The 17,655-nt window shown below is 42.4% G+C and overlaps 1 protein-coding gene across 4 annotated transcripts in view; it reads right to left on the bottom strand.

Annotated features, from left to right (window-relative positions):
• The window catches only part of reln (reelin), a 99,997-nt gene extending 87,000 nt beyond the window's left edge, over positions 1-12,997 (bottom strand). For all 4 annotated transcript variants that reach the window (XM_013909571.1, XM_013909573.1, XM_013909572.1 and 1 more), the window contains exon 1: positions 12,428-12,997. In XM_013909571.1, the coding sequence (XP_013765025.1) occupies positions 12,428-12,680 (253 nt within the window). In that variant the 5' untranslated portion in view covers positions 12,681-12,997. The remainder of the gene's footprint in view (positions 1-12,427) is intronic.
• Between the last annotated feature and the right edge of the window lie 4,658 nt (positions 12,998-17,655).

Here is a 17,655-nt window from a genome sequence, read left to right as displayed (position 1 = left end):
TCAGTGGTTGTTGATCAATGGTCATGAGAATTTGCATATTAATGATCAAGGAACTGACCTCACAGCCCATTGTTCCTTCAGTGGGCTGGTTTCAGTCATTGTACAAATGTACTGTTTATAAGGTTGTTGAAACCTGTAGTCGGCTGAGACTGAAGAAGTATTCTCCCACTGAAAACGCTACATCCAGATGAACAGAATCAACCTTTTGAGATGTACGCAAAGAGTCAGGTAGTGAAAAGTTTTATTTGAGAGATAGTGTGCTGTTGGAGACACACAACACAGACTTCACTTCACTTTCAAGGAGACAAATAGACAAAACCTTATAAACGCCAGTGTCTTGGAGCTTTCATGTTTTATTAAAATGAAATCACACTGCTTATATTGAATTATTTCCAACTGAGATGAAATAGCCTAAAAAGTGAATATTTCCATATTGTTTGTGAAAAAAAAAACTTTTTAAATAAAATCCTGCTGTTTAGTGTTTCCCTGAATTTACATCCTCATATTTCCAACATTACATATTCCAGACTCACTAAGGCTTATGAGATGAAAGAGAATAAGTAACACCAGGTGCACCTGCCCTCGTCTTAGCCATCCTCATGGGCTGACACATCAAACTACAGTTTTTAATCAGGCTATGAACGTGGACTTTTGAACAGTTTGTGCCTCATCAACAGAAAAAACCCACAATGTGCCCACTTCATGTTGAACTTCAGCTGTTATGACTTCCAAAAAGCAGGTCAGCTCTCTGTCCATGCAAAATTCATGGCTTTTAAAACTCAGAGTTTTTACACAATACAGTTATGTCTTCTAGGGAAAGCTCTTGACACAGAGTGATGGAAAGTAACAATGGGATATTTTATTAACCAAGGCCAGGATAAAAAATTATGTATTTTTATGTTTTTAATCTGATGCACAGAATTCGTCTACAATGGCTCTTTTTTTCCCACCTGTGCCTGTAATACACTAACCTAGCTTTTAATGCCTACTGCCCAGGAACATCTGGACATGGCTTTCTGAAAACACAGCTGTTCTGCTACTACTGCTACTGTACTACTACTGGATGTATGTGCACACAGGAGCACAAAAACAGTATGTATCATCTGTGCTCCGATATGTGCACACAGGAGTAACTCACACACATGCTTAGTGTATTCTCGGCTAACAGCAGTCCCGACCATATTCCTACTATCACAGATTTAATAGCGCTAATATGAATAATGGAACTGTCATTTCACAGAGGTTCACTTTTCATCCCAGCTCTGTCACTACATCTTAGCGTCTTTTCCACACCCACTTTTCCTACGCCTTTCTGCTTACACAACATTTTCCTCTATTAATAACACTTGTTCTATGTATATACTTGGGAGATCGTGTTTATTTTTTAAATGTGAGTTATTTTGTAGATTATGCTTCTTTTATTCAGAACAGCAGTACATTACATAACCATATGCTTCGTCAACCGGTCGGCTTATCCGTGATTTTTTTTATGGATCAAAACAGTTAAAACAGTTCATCAGATTTATAATGACTTTAACAGTCATCAAAAAGTGTCCTCTGAACCTACAGGTCTCTTCCTGAAAATATACAAGTGCACACAGCCAAAAGACAACATGATAGCTGTTATTCATCTGGCGAATATGAATTCCAATTGTCAAAGTCTTTCAAGAACTCAAAGACTTCCTGGCAGCTGGAAAGGAAGTGCCACGCTATTTTGCTCTCAGCTCCCTGCTCTTTCTTGGCGTGAAAGTTACAAATTATGGCCAGCTAAGTGAAAAAGTACTGACATCAGTCAAAGTCTGACACGCCTCTGTAGCTTTTGGGTATGAATGCTTGGTGGAAGGAGAGTGGCACGCTGGTGGGGAAGGGGCTTGCATAGAGCAGAGGGGATGATTGATTTCTAATTAACAAGCTGGTTGCCATAATGAAAGACTAGATGGTCTCTACTGGCAGCGGATCAATGGGGAGTGCTTCCTGTGACATCCAGTCTTAATCACACCAGCACAGCTTGCTAAGAATGCACTTATTGCTGAAAATTAATGCTTTCATACTCTCACCATCTCCCCTTTCTCATCCCCACCTCTTTTCTGTCTTAACTTCCACCTCAGACCTCTGCTTTCACTTGATAACAGGGATCACTCAATTACTATCGCTCTGCATGTGACAGTGACGTGCAAATAAGCTAATGTGTTGAGTCATTGACAAATGCGATGTCTGTGTTCAGACAAAGTGGAATGTGCTAAGCTGGTGCAATAGGTATCTGGTGTGTTTGCAACCATAAGTATTTCGGTTAAATACGGTATTATGAAAACAAGTCTAATATTCCAGTCTGCGGTAATTTAAAAGTGACAGTATGGCTCTGTTTCTGGACCTCCCTGCCCTTCCACACGGAAAGCTGGAGAGCAGTAGAGACACCGAGAACAGAACACAGGATCATGGACTAATAAACACTAATGAATGATTAAAATGACACTTTTTAAGTCAGATACAGCATGAAGGAAGGAGCTCTGCTAGGGGTGGGCTGCAAAGTGGCTTGCAGATACACAGCAAGTTCAAGCAGCTTAAAACAGCTTAGATAAAATGCTCTACATGAATTTTGCATACAAAAGTATTACCTGAACTACCAGCTCATGTGGACTGACACTGAGATCAGCTGGTCTGATTTTTGGGCCCTCCAAATAAAAAACACTATGCCACATTTCTGAGTCATGTCTTCTTTCCCTGTGGCTCCAAATCACCCCCAGCTAGCTACGATCCACTGAATGAGAGTCAGGAAAAGAAGTATTTCCCTGGGATTTATTCTAACTAACATGTTATTTAAGTTAAACCTATTATGATTATTCCACTGAGTGAACACATGCGATGTAAAAAAATAAATGTAATCTCGAGAAGGAGCTGTGGCTTCGGGAATGCTAAAGTTGTGTTTACCGCGAGTTCACACTTTCACTTTATTTATTTTTTTAAATGAAAAATACAAGGGTGAGAGAAACTGTGTCTTTTTATTGGATATTGTCAGTCTCCCTCGAGTGCAGCACGTCTGGAAGGTGAGGTCTCACTTAATCTTTAGTTTAGACCTCTATCATTCTTGATTTCAGTTCCCGGTTCTCCCTGACAGGCAAGATACAATCAAACACCTGATCCACAGGGGTGTAAGACACAGCTCAACTGGGTATTCCTTGGCAAAAAGAGACCTTGTTTTATCTTTTGAAAAAAATATGTCACTGGCTCATTGATATTCCATGTTTTACGGGCTTCTTATCTACTTGGACAGATTTTAAAGACATTCTTTTCTTAAGACTTCTTGAGTAAGTAATGACTAAAAGTGATCTTGGATTTTAGAAATGTAGCTGATGAACCACCAAAAGCAAAATAGATGTTTGTTGTTGGGGTCCACAGGAAAAAGCTCTGAGGAAGTTTCAATTTTCCTGAGTCAGAACTCACACATGGCGTAATGGAGGCTGGAGGTTTGAGGTTGCATATTTGGGAACAGCGGGGAAATGGGAAGCATTTTCAAGGACGGAATATGTGCTTTTCGATGTGCCGATCTGTAATCTGTTTCTGCCAGCCTGCTGTGTTTTTCTGGGCAGAGTGGGATAGTCGTTTGAAGGAGGCTGATGCTGAATGGGTGGGGGGGAAGGGGCCAGGGCTGGGACTAATCCGCCTGTGCCACACGGCGTGTGCCCAGCACCCAGCCAGTTGCACCAAGCCGCCTCCTCTGTAGTGGGCCCATTGGAGCGCTACAAGTCCCTCTGAATGCTATCAGCACAGACGACACACTGCCCCCCAAGCAGGGATTACAGTTTTCTCAATGAAGCTGCCAGGAGGAGGGTCTAGAGCAAAAAGAGAAGTAGAAGAAAGAGGCGGAGGTGCACAGTGCTCCATCAGCAGCCTCCTTTCTCTTAAAGGAAGAGGCCATTGGCAAAACTGACAGCAGTTGGTAAAGGATCCCAAGAGAACAACAGAAGGATTCATCACTTTTCTCATCCAGTTTTGAGCCACTTTGTACCCCTTGATGAGAATCACCAACACTGTTGTGAGGCAAAGTGGTAAGGGGGATTTTGAATAGACACAGAGAACTCTTAATGCCACGTGTAGCCCTGTTATCTGAGACTTGAGAAGGAAATAACTTTGTAAATATATTTACAACCACATGTTAGTTGAAAGTGAAGATCAAAGAGGCAGAGGAAAAGGGAAAACTGGAGTGTGCAATTATAAAATAATACAAATAATTTGAATAGACTGCAGAAGGGTGTGTCACTCATGTTTTCTATTAAAACAACTTGAGCAGTAAATACAATGCGGTTGATACTCTCCCTCCCTCAGGGTTTCGAGTATTTTGGCTATTTGAGTTGACGCTCTGTTTCTCATTATACTTTATCATAGAAACTGATACATGCAGCTGCCCCAGGAAGTATTTACGCAATTGAACTTCACTTCTAAGACACGAGATAATTGCATTCGACGACAACATGTGAAAGCAAATGGCATTTGTGTTAAAAAATGAACAACAACTGTGAATAAAAAACATTCTGCACAAAGAAGTTGTGCAAGAAGTTAAATGAGAATAAATAGAAATAAAACATACAAAGAGGGTAAAATGTTTTGTCATCCAATACCAATGCCACTAAAGGCAGAACGGAATTTCAGTCAATCAATCAGTTTGACTGGTTGACGTTCAGCTGAAACAGTTGCGCTGAAAGTTTTCTCCATGTTTTTTTTCTCCACAGTATACAATAGGTGCTCGATGGAAATAAAAGACTTTAATTTTCTCCTCAGCAGGGGTATGCTGGAAACCCTTTCTGCAAAAAAACCCCCCAAAAACCCAAGTCTCTCACTTGAATAATTTTAAAAATGATTTCAATTTATATTCAAAAATCCCCAGCGCACTTCAGAGTTTTTATGAATTCATCAGACTTTGACATTCCCTCTACATGTTACCAGATTTCTTTCCTTTACTTATTGTTCAAAGTTCTGTGTTTTTGCAAAGGTAGTTTTCCATTCCTTGAGCATGGTTTCCAAAATGGGACTTGTACCCAAAATGGGTGTAGACAGGGGGTAAAGTGGGATTTGGTATATTGGAGAACCCCCATATTGGGTGTAGCAGTGCAGGGAAAAGAGTACTTAAAAATAAGTCACATAATAACTTGCATTGTGAGTTACTGTAGATTTCTCTTTGTGCACAGGCTGTCATCAGCTGACCTGCTACTCTAATATTCACTGTTTTTTTGTGGATTAAAGGCTGATTTCCAAACCCTTGACCGTATAATGTTTGTATAAAAGGTAAATTAGGTGAGTGAAACTAATAAACATCATCCCATTAAATATTATATATAATAATAATTGCTACCTTTGATGTAACCATACTGAATCACAGTAAACCTGAAACACTGTTGCAAACTAACCTGAATATCCTGCAATAAACTGCCTGGTATTTTCTTTGAATAACACAAAATTATTATACTTCAGTTTGTGATGTTTCACAAAATGGAAGAACACAACTTCAGTAACGTGTGCTGTACACATCCAATATCCGACTTAAAACCTCGAAAATGAATGAGGACATTAAGCTTCACATTTCCTCTTTATCAAATTTCACGTGTTGAGCAGTTACTTCTGAAAGCAAGCTCTCTCCCATCTCTCCACTCCTGTCTTACATCTTTCTCCATTTCTGACACTGTCACATTTTCATCTCCCCGGAAAGTACAACAGCTGCTGATTTAGCTGGCAAAAACGTTGCCCAGAAAGTTTGTGTGTTTGGTGATATTTAGAGCTGCTCGAAAATTACATGACATTTAATAAAAAAAAAGAAAAAGAAAAAAAGCTGTACTCCATTTATGCTTGTTCCTCTTCTGTGGAGCTAGCTAGTTTCTTAAGTATCTAACTTTCCTCACATCTGCACCATGAACACAGGGATGAGATGAAAGAAAGGATGCGTTGAAGTTGTTAGGAGGCTGTGGGATGTCACTCTTGTCTTATTACTGAATAAATATCTCCAAGACATAAAAAAAACCCCTAATTTGACAGTAACCAGCCTATCAGAGCTACAGGTTTATCAACTGAAGGTGCTGGAGCATCCGCTTTAAATCTTAGATGTAGGTCTAGCATGCTAGTTTGGGTGGCTTGGATGCTTGGAAGACATTTTGCTCTTTATTTACTGCTTAAGAATCAAACATTGAACATGTTTGATTCTTCCTCTGTGCTGTCAGAACCCACAAACCCTCTTGCTAAACAGATCTATGGAACTAAATTTGGCATGTTACTCAGTGCACAAACTTTTCTACTCCACATGAACTAGGAAAAATAAAGAAGACAGCATATCCGAAAAGGACTAGTATGCCAGCATTTTAAAAGAATCAACAATGACTTATATACATAAGACACCAAAAACTTCCAGATGAAATCAGAGCAAACACATGCAGAGAATTGTGAGCTGAAGCGACACGCTTTGTGTCAAAGCAAACATAAGAAATCAAGTTTACAAGTAACATGGATAAATAAACTTTTTGTGCAAATAGAGAAAGAGGGACGCTATTTTACGCAGTTTTAAAAATGAAGCTGCTCTGCTGCAAAATGTCTTTTGTACTTTTTTCTTTTCCTTTGTCCTAATTCTTACATTAAGAATAATGACAAATTAGACATGCCTGAATGCGTTTTTGAGCAAATAGCAATCATGTTCACAAAGTACAGCCATTGTCTTCCCACACTGTGGCTTCCATTAGCTTTGTTTACTGCTAAATCCTGAGAAAGTCACCACCAAGAATGCTGCTAAAGTGCATCAAAGGTGGAAAAGCTCATAATGTCACTATAATTGATGTGGTTTACGTTGGCTGCAAAATGTGTGCCAGGAGTGGAACATGCTGGTATTTGTGCTTTCTAAAACAGAAACCCACACACTTCAGAAACAGACACATGGGAAATGCACTATTTGAGGACACGTTAGGACAACGGGAGTCTAGTTTCTGCACATCACATCTCGTATTATCAACATACAGACACTCCAAATCAGCCCCCCCTCTGCCTCCCAACAGACAAACATGCACTCTAGCATCCTGAAAATCCTTACAGCCACTCATCTGCCCACTCGTGAAAGTTAATGAAAACACAACTCACATGTGCTTGTTAGGAGCTTTCTTGTTTTGGCTGGAAAATGAATCCGTTGAGGAAATTGAAAATAAAAGATGTAGCAGCTCTGTGCCGCTTGGCCAGATAAGACTGGCACAGGCGCGCACCTCTGCCTGGCAGGGATCCACTCACTGCCTTCAATTTTAGTTTTTCTACCACACCTGGCACCACGCTGGCATCATTCTGGCACCAGCCAGGCAATGGCTAACAATGTAACTGCTATCTAAGGAGATTTTCTGTGCTCTGATGCAGTAAATCAATTTTCCAGAAATGTAGCTTATAGGTGGCATCTGCGCCATCTCAACTATCACGGCTTGAATTTCTCTGCTGCAGCCTTTCATTGACTCTTTATGAGAAAAAAGAAAACAAAGGCGGCAACAGAGAAGTGTGTTTGTCGCTGCAAGTTTATTATTATTTCTGCAATGTCATGCGTTTGTACAGTATGTTATAATAGCTTAAGAACATTAATAAGGAAATATATTGGCATAGCAATTTAGCACATGACAGCAGGAAAATACTAACTTATGTTGCGATGTCATTTTGTAACACCGCCACAGAGAATTGTAATAGCCCGCTGATCAGGACATTTGTGTTTAGCCAGCGGAACATCTGACCTGTCTCTATGTCATGATGGATCACCCACCAAGAGCTGAGTGCTGTGCACACAGCCAGGCGTGCATGTGTGACAAAGGGAAGATTCCCAATGAATATCCATTCTCATTTCTCGCCCATCTGCTCCTTGATATAAAGGAAACTGGCATAACTCAGAAAGCACAATGGTTTTTAAATGGTTCATCATTCAGTGTCCACAAAGACAGAACACCCAAACACACCCAAAAAAGCCCATACAAACAGTAATACACTTGACACACTTCTCTCTACCCACTGAAGTGACCTATTCAAACACAGCAGCAGGAGGCAGAGAGGCTGAAGGGCCGGGAAGCTAATGAATGCACGGGTTTGGACCACTTGAAAGTGCTTGTGCTGTCCGCATGTTGCTTTTTGCTCACAAGAGAGCCCTATTAAACCATTAGCCCCTCGCCCCTCACTTCTTTCCCCAGTCTTGCTCACGTTTACGCTGTTCCCAAAACTGCATAAAATCTAGGACAGTCTTTAAATGGTTTGCTGACCAAGGTTTCTTCAAGTTTTCTTTCACATACAAAATATTACATGTAAGGGGAACAGAAATATAAGGTGGACAGAAAAAAAAAGTTCTAATCTAATCTTCCCAGGAACAGAACTCTAAACAATGCAGCACTGACAAGAAGTGGTCAGAGGTCAGAAAGCAGACACTTAACAGTCCTCAGAGGTTAAGTACTGCAGAAGGTGCAGATGACATCCAAGCGGCTGCCATAGTCACAGCAGATTGATGTCATTTGGCCATTCAATCTGAAGCCGGCGCGTGCCTGTTTGGATAGTCTAAAGATGGGCCCTATGTTTGCAAGACATCTTTCTGGGGGTTTACTAGCATAATGTGATGTAGGCAAGATAATATTTGCTTTTCTACAACCCTTCTGGGGCCTTGTTCTTGTGACCTTCAATTCAACATGTTGTTCTACAGACATCAGTCAACAGCACACTTGCAGAAAAACTCCCCCAACCATGACGAGTAATCAACTTTGCAGATAGATAATGGCCTCTTTCACTTTGCGAGGCACAATGAGCTGTTTCTGGCGACTGACAGGAGAGCGGACAGAGCAATTCACTAAGCCTAATCTCATAGGTTATCGTGGCATGAGCTGATGGCATTTTGTGAGGATGAATTTATCGCCAAACTCCCACTAAGAATGTCATTTAGTGGCAACGTCCAAATCTCCTTGAAATGTTGATTGTTTCTCTGGCTTTTTCAATCATTTGCACATGGAAAAGGTCCACGGACTAAACCATAGACAGATTAGGAAAGGCTGTTTCAGCATCTACTGACAACTCCTTTTCTAAGCAGCCGTCTTGTTTTGCCCCTTCTTCCTCCTGAGCGACAGTGAAAAAGACCATTGTATGGGCTGTTTGGAACCTGCATGGTTGCGTGAGTGGCTCAGTGCTTCACAATGACATCAAGAACTGTGCATATAAAAGCAAGCTGTAGACAACTCACTCACACTTTCAAGTGGCACAAACAAAACGCAGATGTCCATACGAAAAGTCGTGGTACGATAAACATGACTGTGGGGGTTTTTTCCAAGAGTGTACGGCCATTAACACAAACAAATTGGTGCAAACACCTTGACATGAAAAAGACCCCAATCAATCTCACTGGCCCCATTTCTACCTATATACCTCCATTTGTCTGGCTGTTCTCTGCTGACTTTCAGAGGACACCACACAGCCCTTCTGTCCCCTCGCCAATCTGTGCTTTCTAATGAAAACCCAAACGCTCCACGATCCGGTGAAATGATGTCCCTTCAGCTCCGGATTTAAATCGAATGCTCTGTTTAGATCAAATCTGCCTGTTCCTTTTCTTCTCTCTGCTGTGTCACCGTGTTTTCTTAATGTTATTGTTCATCTGTTGAAGACGAACACGCAAGATTTCCACAGCAGGGTGACGAGAAATGACAGAAATTCAAAACAGCTTTCTCTGATTAACTGTGTTTAGAAACCGTGCTCTGGGTTTTGTATTCTGATGTTGCTTCTTATAAACATGTGGTTGCTGTATAGAGACCGTCGCTGACTCCCAGAGCAGTGTTAAAAGAGGCCAGGCGGCAAATGAAAAAAATGTTTTGACATCATTGAAATAAAGAGAGCTGCTTCCCGAGTGTATCAAAAGTAGTTCAAAAGGGTCATTTGGTTATTTAGAGGACAGCCTTAAATCCCAGTGTGACCTCACTTTTTTTTTCTTTTTGCTTCTGTCTCTTTATTAAAAGATAAGGCTCTACGTAGGCAGTATGTGCACACTTGGCTTCCATTTGTCTGGAATAAGAAGCGACCCTAGAGTCCGAATGTGAGCAAACAAATCTCAACAGACCTTTTCATTTCTCCCCTTTTGTTTCCAAGCAGTTCAGAAAGTCCCCACAGTGCTGTATTTCTGTTTTGTCCACAATGACCCTGCCAGTACACCCACCCTCTCAAACATTTCTCAGCCTCTCTTGGTCATTTCATTCTGATAGCTAAACACCGTAATCTTGTCTACACATTCAAAAGTACACTGCCCACACATGGTCTTATCACTCAAAAGCAACAGAGAAGCAAGAGGCAGTGAGGTCAGGTTGGAAACTCAATTACTGTGCGGCCACACTGAATCTTCCTCTTGCTCTGCGCCAAACGCTGAGTTAGATTTCTGAAACACTCACCTCCTGTCTCTTTTATAAAAGATCATCTATCTCTTTCCTTTTCTGTAACTTTACCTCCATCCACTAACCTCTACCTCTTCTCCTTCACAGTCTTTCTTCAGTTTTCTTTTCTACAGCTTCTTCAACAAGCATACAGCCAGAACCTCGAATACTTTCCACCCCCATTTCGTTCAATAGTTATATCACACATTGCTTTAGAAGATTAAACCAAAATCTAATCCAAAACTAAGGGTTCAAAAAGCACAGAAAAACAGGGGAAAAATATAAACCACTTAAATACACAAGCTTATTCCCAGAAAACACTTTGCCTGCTCTATCATATAACGAGAGGATGTCATTTTTTGTCTTTTTCTATCACTCCACATTTAGCAGGGCATGCAGATAGATGCCCGTCCTCAGTCTCACTGCTGTGTATGTGTAGCCCCTCAAAATCCACTCAATTCCTACCACGATGAGCCTGGCAATGGCTGTGGTAAGAACATGCAAGGCTGGCTGTAACCATCAAGGTTTGAAAAGATGAGAGAGGTGGAAAAGAGACGAGACTGGGATTGCTCACGATTGCACAACTATGCACACAGCCAGCAGCATTTCACTTGCTCGCTTGCCATTTTTCCCTTCCATCCCCAAGCAAACTCAGTCAAAACCCTGGAAATGTAACAATGACCTGCTGCCATGTGCCAAAACATGGGACGGAGGCAGGGGGGGGGGAGAAAAAAAGTGAGCAGCTTGGAACCCTGTCATTTTTCTGTGCAAGCCCTGCTGCTGGTATCTTATCGGCTCAATCCTCTCATCGTCATTTAAATCTCCCCCTACTCCATCCGATCCCAGCCTTGGCCCTATTTAAATCCCTCCCTCCTCCCAGTCCACCACATTTCTAATGCTAATTATCTAAACCTCTCTGTACGCGCTTTCCCTCCCATCCACCAGCTAGTTATTCAAATCTCTCCCCACCCACTCTCCCTACAAGCCCGGCCCCAGTTAAAGGTGCTCGACTGAAGGGCTGATCCGGGCTGTTATTTTTCTGACATAGAATAATACTGCTTCATCCTTTCCTGATGTTTTCCTGCCCTTTTTTTCCTTTCTTCATACAGTTACACAAACTCTGAATTGAGAGTTAAGATAACTGGATTCCGTCGTCAACAATAATGTATTAAATTAAATCAAATACATCAGCAAGGTGCACGCAATGCATGTATATTTAGGAAACCGTATATGGTGGACACATTAAAATGTGCATACATCAATTCTCTGTTAAGATGATAGCTGCGTGGGAATGTAACCTTAGTCGGTCTGTGGTGGCCTGTTAGGGTCACCGTCCCCAGTGTTAAGTAAGGCGAGAGCGAACGAGCAGAGTTTGGGGAGGTCAGAGGGGATCTGCTTTCCAGGACCAGGTGCCGGCACAACAGTGTGGGAAAGGGGACACAAGTATCTGTCTCCTCTTCCAGTCGAAGCACGATTCACTGATTTCCTAATCTTTTCTCCCTATCAGTCAGAGCATCTCTTTCTGTGGTGCTCCGTTTTGTCCATTCGCACTCGCAGCCTTCACACTCTCTCTCACTCTCATTCAGTTGGAGGGATCTCGCCGTTAGTCCTGTGGAGAAGCCACCTACACATGGAGCATCAGGATCAGAGGAGTCCCACTCAGCATCACTATTTATTACAGTTACATAAATGCTGGTTTCCAACAACAGCCACCTCACAGAACCTGTTAACTCCCATGTGCACACGCAACAGCCGCACGAAACACCTGCACGAAAAGGAATTAACTGCACCCGCAGTGTGCAAAATTCTTGTTCGATAAGTTCGTTGTATGTCTTACTGCAAAGTGCATATTATGCATATTGCATTTTTGTAGAAATGAATCATCAAAAAGAGATTTTTTTTAAAATACACAATTTTATCAATTCAAAGCATTTCTATTTTACTGATTCCTTATTGACATCAACATTGCTGAAACAAACACATTCTCTTTTCCATGCAGAATTTTTTTAAAAAGTGGACACCTTAGGGGGTGTGCTCACCTTGATACTCCTGTCCAGGGGTGTAGGTGGTGGGGTTGCCTGTAATTTGGAGGGTGAGAAGCACCTCTCCCCCACCTTCTGCTATCCCGGCTCCCTCCAGCTCACCGTGGTGGGTGCACAGGAAGAAGAAGGGGTTGAAACGGGGGTAGAAGCTTGCAGGGGGAGCCCCGAAATCCATGTTGCTGCTCCCCAGGACGAGGGCAAGCAGGGCACAGCCTAAAGCACCCCCAAGAGAGGCCCGCGCCATGGCCATCTGCCCTCACACCACGCGAGGGGCTGAGGGAGTGAAGCTGGGTGAAGTGGCAAGGAGAGTGATGGCTGGGAGCAAGGGAGGCGCGGGTAGAGCTCCAGAGGACAGGTTTGGAGTCCAGAGATGAGTCGAAAGTCCAAAAGTGTGTGGGTGAGAGTGTGCACGTCTTGTGTGTGCTTGTATGTGCAGTATTTCTGTGTCTGAGTGTGTGGGCTTGGTTGTCAGGAAAACTGCTCTTCTTTTTCCTCTCCCTGTCCTACCTCCACTCTCGGGGAGTTCAGAGCTTCGCCTGTGCTGTCCTGCTCCGGCGTTTAAATACCTCACCCCCTCCCTCTGTTTCCCTCTCTCCTCCCACCCTCCCTCCCTCCCTTCCTCTCTCTGTCTCTCGTTCGCTCCAACACCAGCTCCACGCGTGCTGTATGCGCTCTACAAGACGGCCTCCCTCCTCTCTCTCATCCAGCTCTTCTCTCCTCCCTCTTCTCCGCCAGTCTATCACTCTGAATTTTTCCTTAATCTCGTTCTCCCCCTCTCTTATCTCCTCCTTTTTACCTCTCACTAAACCATTCTGTTACTCCATATTGCACTCTTGTATCCCTCTCTGGAGACCTTGGCGGCCTTATCTCTATGCATCTGTTAGTTTCTTCATCCCTAAGCAGCCCTCTGACAGATCCCTTTCACTCTTCTCTTCCTTTGTCTTTTTGCCCATCCACCAGACTGTCTCCTCCTCTCCCACCCACTATCACACCTCCTTTCTCCCTCCCTATTAAGCTCTCTTCACCTCCCTCTCCTTCCCTTTCTCTCTTTCTGCTGTTCTCCCACTTTGCCCCTCGATCTCCCTCTCCTTCTTCTTTCAAACCTCTACCTCTCCGTCTCTTCTCTCATCTTTAGAAGTGCTCGGCATTTGTTTTTCTTCTTCTCCTCTGTCGCTTTTTTTTTTCATGGGTTTTCCATGAGAATCTCCTTTTCCACAAGATTCTCCAACTTTTTTTCCCCTGTCAGACTAGCCCGCGCCACCGTTCCACCCTGCATTACTCCACCACTAGCTGATGGATAAGTATTCGTCCAGCACATGCATATCTTCCCTTTTCACCTGCGAGTAAATACAAAGAACCTGTATTACAGCCATGCGACTCTCTTTCTCTGCCCATCTCTCTCTTGCTCTGTGTGTAAGTGATACACTTTGCACCCCCCACCACCCAACAAGCATTCCTTCTTCAGACCTTGTGGAGACAAAAACATTTTCCAGATATATGACAAACACATAAAAATTGCCTCAGTGGCCGCACAGTTCCTTTCATGGCACACGGCCAAAGACAAAACAGACACATGAAATAAATTATTATCAAAAGGGGGAGTGGGGGGGGGGGGTGGACGTAAAGAAGCTGTTGTTACCACCAATTATTTCCTCTGGTGTTTCTCTTTAGCTGTCTGCTGGGTTTGTGTGGTTCAGTTCCTATTGCAGACATAAACACTCCCGAGCCAGCTAGGTACACACAGACACACGCACACTCACACTCAGCAGCTTCATGTCCAAACAGCCTGACTGACCCACAGCAAGAACGCACAACCAGTCCTGCATGGGCAGCTGCTTTCACAGCTTAAACGCTGCACCAGACACACATATGTATGCACATATACAGATACAAATACACAGTTGCACAACGAATCAAAATGCACTAAAGAGTACTCTTGTTTACAGACAAACACACAAAGAAATATAGTAAGTGGTTCTGTCAGTTTCTTGTTATCTCTATGTTGATATAATGACTTATATTTGGCTCTTGCAAAGTTATTCACCTGCCAGGGCAGCTGCAGCTCACAGACCAGCTCCAGTCAGCGTGTTTATCCACATTGCAGTCCAGACATCCAAGACGGCTGGGCAAAAAGACAAATATTATGCAACTGTAAAGGGAAGCTTCACTCACTTTGTGGATTTCTATTATAGTGGTCAGTCTGATTTATAATAACTTGTGAAAAGTGCCAGACAAAACCACAAATCCCAGAGAAGCTTCAGCTACACTTACATCCAGCCTGATAATGAAGGAAAACATGACATGGTTTGAAATAAGCTTAATGCAAACTGTACTGTCAGACTTGAACAACAAACCCTCTTTCTCTGTTAAATTCAGTGCTCTCCTCGCCATTTTTAAAAAAAACTTTTTCTCTGTCAATACTCCACTAAGCATAGTTCATGCTATATGAGATCATGTGTTTGAGTTTTAGTTCTTTTTTTAATGCATAGGCAAATTATAGAGACTCTCTCTCTCTCATAACCATTAAAAAACTCTTAGAGTGCTGTGGAGTCACACACAAACACACATTTCCCTCATATAGGATCCAAGATAATCATGTGACCAGACTGCTGGGACAACACATTAAAAGGATGACTAAAGTGCATAGCGGCAACTTTACCATGAACAGGTGTACTGTAATGTTTTGTTTTGACACGTTCACCGCAGAACTGCGATGGAAAACAAGTACATCGAGACAGTGCAGGTAGTTACTGGACGGCAGCAACTTTTTAGAAACAGCGTGTGCCCTCCCCAGATTCTTTATAAGGTCAGCTCGGCGGACCTGTCTGCCGAGACTGGAGAGTGAGATCAGAGGTTATCACAGTCCTATGCTGTTCCTCTCAAACAGTCTGCAGTTGCCCAACAGCTCTGTGTTGGCTTAATGAAGCACTTTTAATTAAACTAAATGCATTAAGTCACTGGTGGGATTTCTTTTTAGAACTTAATTCCTTAAGTGCAGTTACAGTAGCATTTTGCACAAAATGATGCTTTGCTGTAGTTCCAGCCTGAAGTATGCAGTGAAAAATGTACTCCTTAAGTTTATAGTTTTAAGAAAATAAAATATTTGAAAAGTCTGAACAAGAGGTGAAAATTGCTCCCAAAGAAAGCCAAATCGGTTTGTACTGCTGCGTCACTTGGAACAAGATGTTGCTTTTTAAGTTTTCGAGGAATGGACAACAGAAGGAGGGAATCGCACAAAACCAAGAAGAAACCAAGAAAACGTCTTCTGGTTTCCTCAAAGAAGTTCCAGTAAAGCATCAGCGGGCCAGGATGGGGGTAACAGTTTGGGGTAAACAGAAAACTGTAAAGTTCATGAAGTGTAACCTCTTTATTTGGTTTATATAAAAACTTGTTTATATCCTAGATGGATAATGCAACACAAATAATTAAGTAGACGGCTGCTCTTTCCACAGTATAGTTTACATGACCGGTACACTGACGGCCCACGCAGCTCATTATTTTTAATTAGCCCCACTTATTTAGACAAAAGCACAGTGTGCGAGCCCTTTCATTCATTTCACTGCGACGACTGCATTGACACAATGGGTTTGCTGATGCAGTGGACTCAAGGGGGAAAAAAATCAGTCTAGCCAAGGCACCAGACAAAATTTTCCACTGGTACCACTGGTCCTACAAACTTTCTCAGTTGAGCACACCATCTTGCTTTAAGTTTAAAATCTATTTTTTATGACAAATTATTATAAGAAACAGAAAAGAGACTCAACACTTTGTGGTTTTGTCGGGAGTGAAGTAGAGAGGAACTCAAAATTTTGGTTGACGTGTTAAAGGATGATGTATTGAAGCTTAAAAGTTTAAACTATGTTTTTATGACAAGGAGTTTAGCGATAGCAGCTCCCTCTTACTGTAATTACAGGTACTACAATATCTGTTGTGGTTGAAAACATAGACTGTACATAAAAGATCAACAACAACAACAACATCAGCTTTATATGCAGAGTTAAGTCAATGCAGAAGTGCCTTACACCTGCATTCTTATTAACAGCCAGAAGGGGGCGACTCCTCTGGTTGCAAAAAGGCTTGTGCGGAAGTTTAAAGCAAAATTGCCCTTGGATGCCTCGCTGTATGACTTAAAACTTTCCTGTTGATTCATCTGGGAGTTTTAATTCACATTTAATACAATGTAATGTTCACCTGCTAAATTAAGGTCACACTTAAAAGGATGACACAGCATAGCATGCTTTAGGGCTACCTTGGCAACTCGCTAGTATATGAGAGCCCGTCTAAATAACTGCATACTTTAAGTATAAATTGTGTCATAGTTCATCCTAAACACTGACTACCTTTCATGAAAAAAAGAAACAAACAAACTCATACTCTCACAAATACATCTGCACAAAATGAAGAATTTAACTCATGACTAAAATCAGAGCGCTCTAAGACAGAATGAATACTTGAACAAGTGTTTCTGATGCCGGTGGCGCGCTCGAGGATAGCCATTTGTTACCTGTAGCAGGCTTTAGTAACAAACACTCACACCCCTGAACCTGGTGATCTCTCCATATTCCTCATGTAGGTCCTGTCCTACATCTATTACACCGTGGCTATTGTACAGCCCCTTCCCCTATGTGCACACACAGACGTATTAATACACAAAACACACACACACACATACACAGAGTGCGACTGGGGGCTATCGTTCTCCATTATGAAAACTAGGTCGGGGAGGAGTGGGCGAGTAGAGTGGGGCAGTAATTATTTTTATCATTATTAATTTCCACCTCAAGCTTGCGCCGGGGCTTTTTTGTCTGCTTCAATCTTCATTTCAGCCCCCAGCATCCACACATGCACACACCACCATCACTACCAGTGTCTTTGAAAAGGCTACGTGCCAAACAAGGCAGAACAGAGCATGGGGGCACAAAAGAGGAAAAGAGCTCAAAGGGATAGAAAGAGTTTGACAGAGAGCGAGAAGGGCGACAGGGGAAGCCGGAGGGGTCGGACGTGTCGCCTCATCACTCACCGGACCCTAATTTACACTAACAGGTTGTTTACTTGATATGGCGAATGATAATAAAAGCCTGGGTGTTGGATGAGGGGAGAAAGCAAGGAAAGAGAAAAATTGAAAGCGAGGCCCTGCGGGAACACTTCGGCGCTGTGATGGCTTGCACACTCCAATTAGTCCCATGAAAAGCTTCTCTCCCTAGAAAGGAGTTAAGGAAGGGGTG

This window comes from Pundamilia nyererei, unplaced genomic scaffold, assembly GCF_000239375.1.
Source record: "Pundamilia nyererei isolate P.nyererei 1_Seehausen unplaced genomic scaffold, PunNye1.0 scaffold00027, whole genome shotgun sequence".
Classification (NCBI taxonomy): Eukaryota; Metazoa; Chordata; class Actinopteri; order Cichliformes; family Cichlidae; genus Pundamilia; species Pundamilia nyererei.
The sequence above is the reverse complement of the archived record's forward strand: the minus strand, read 5'-3'. Positions and strand labels throughout refer to the sequence as shown.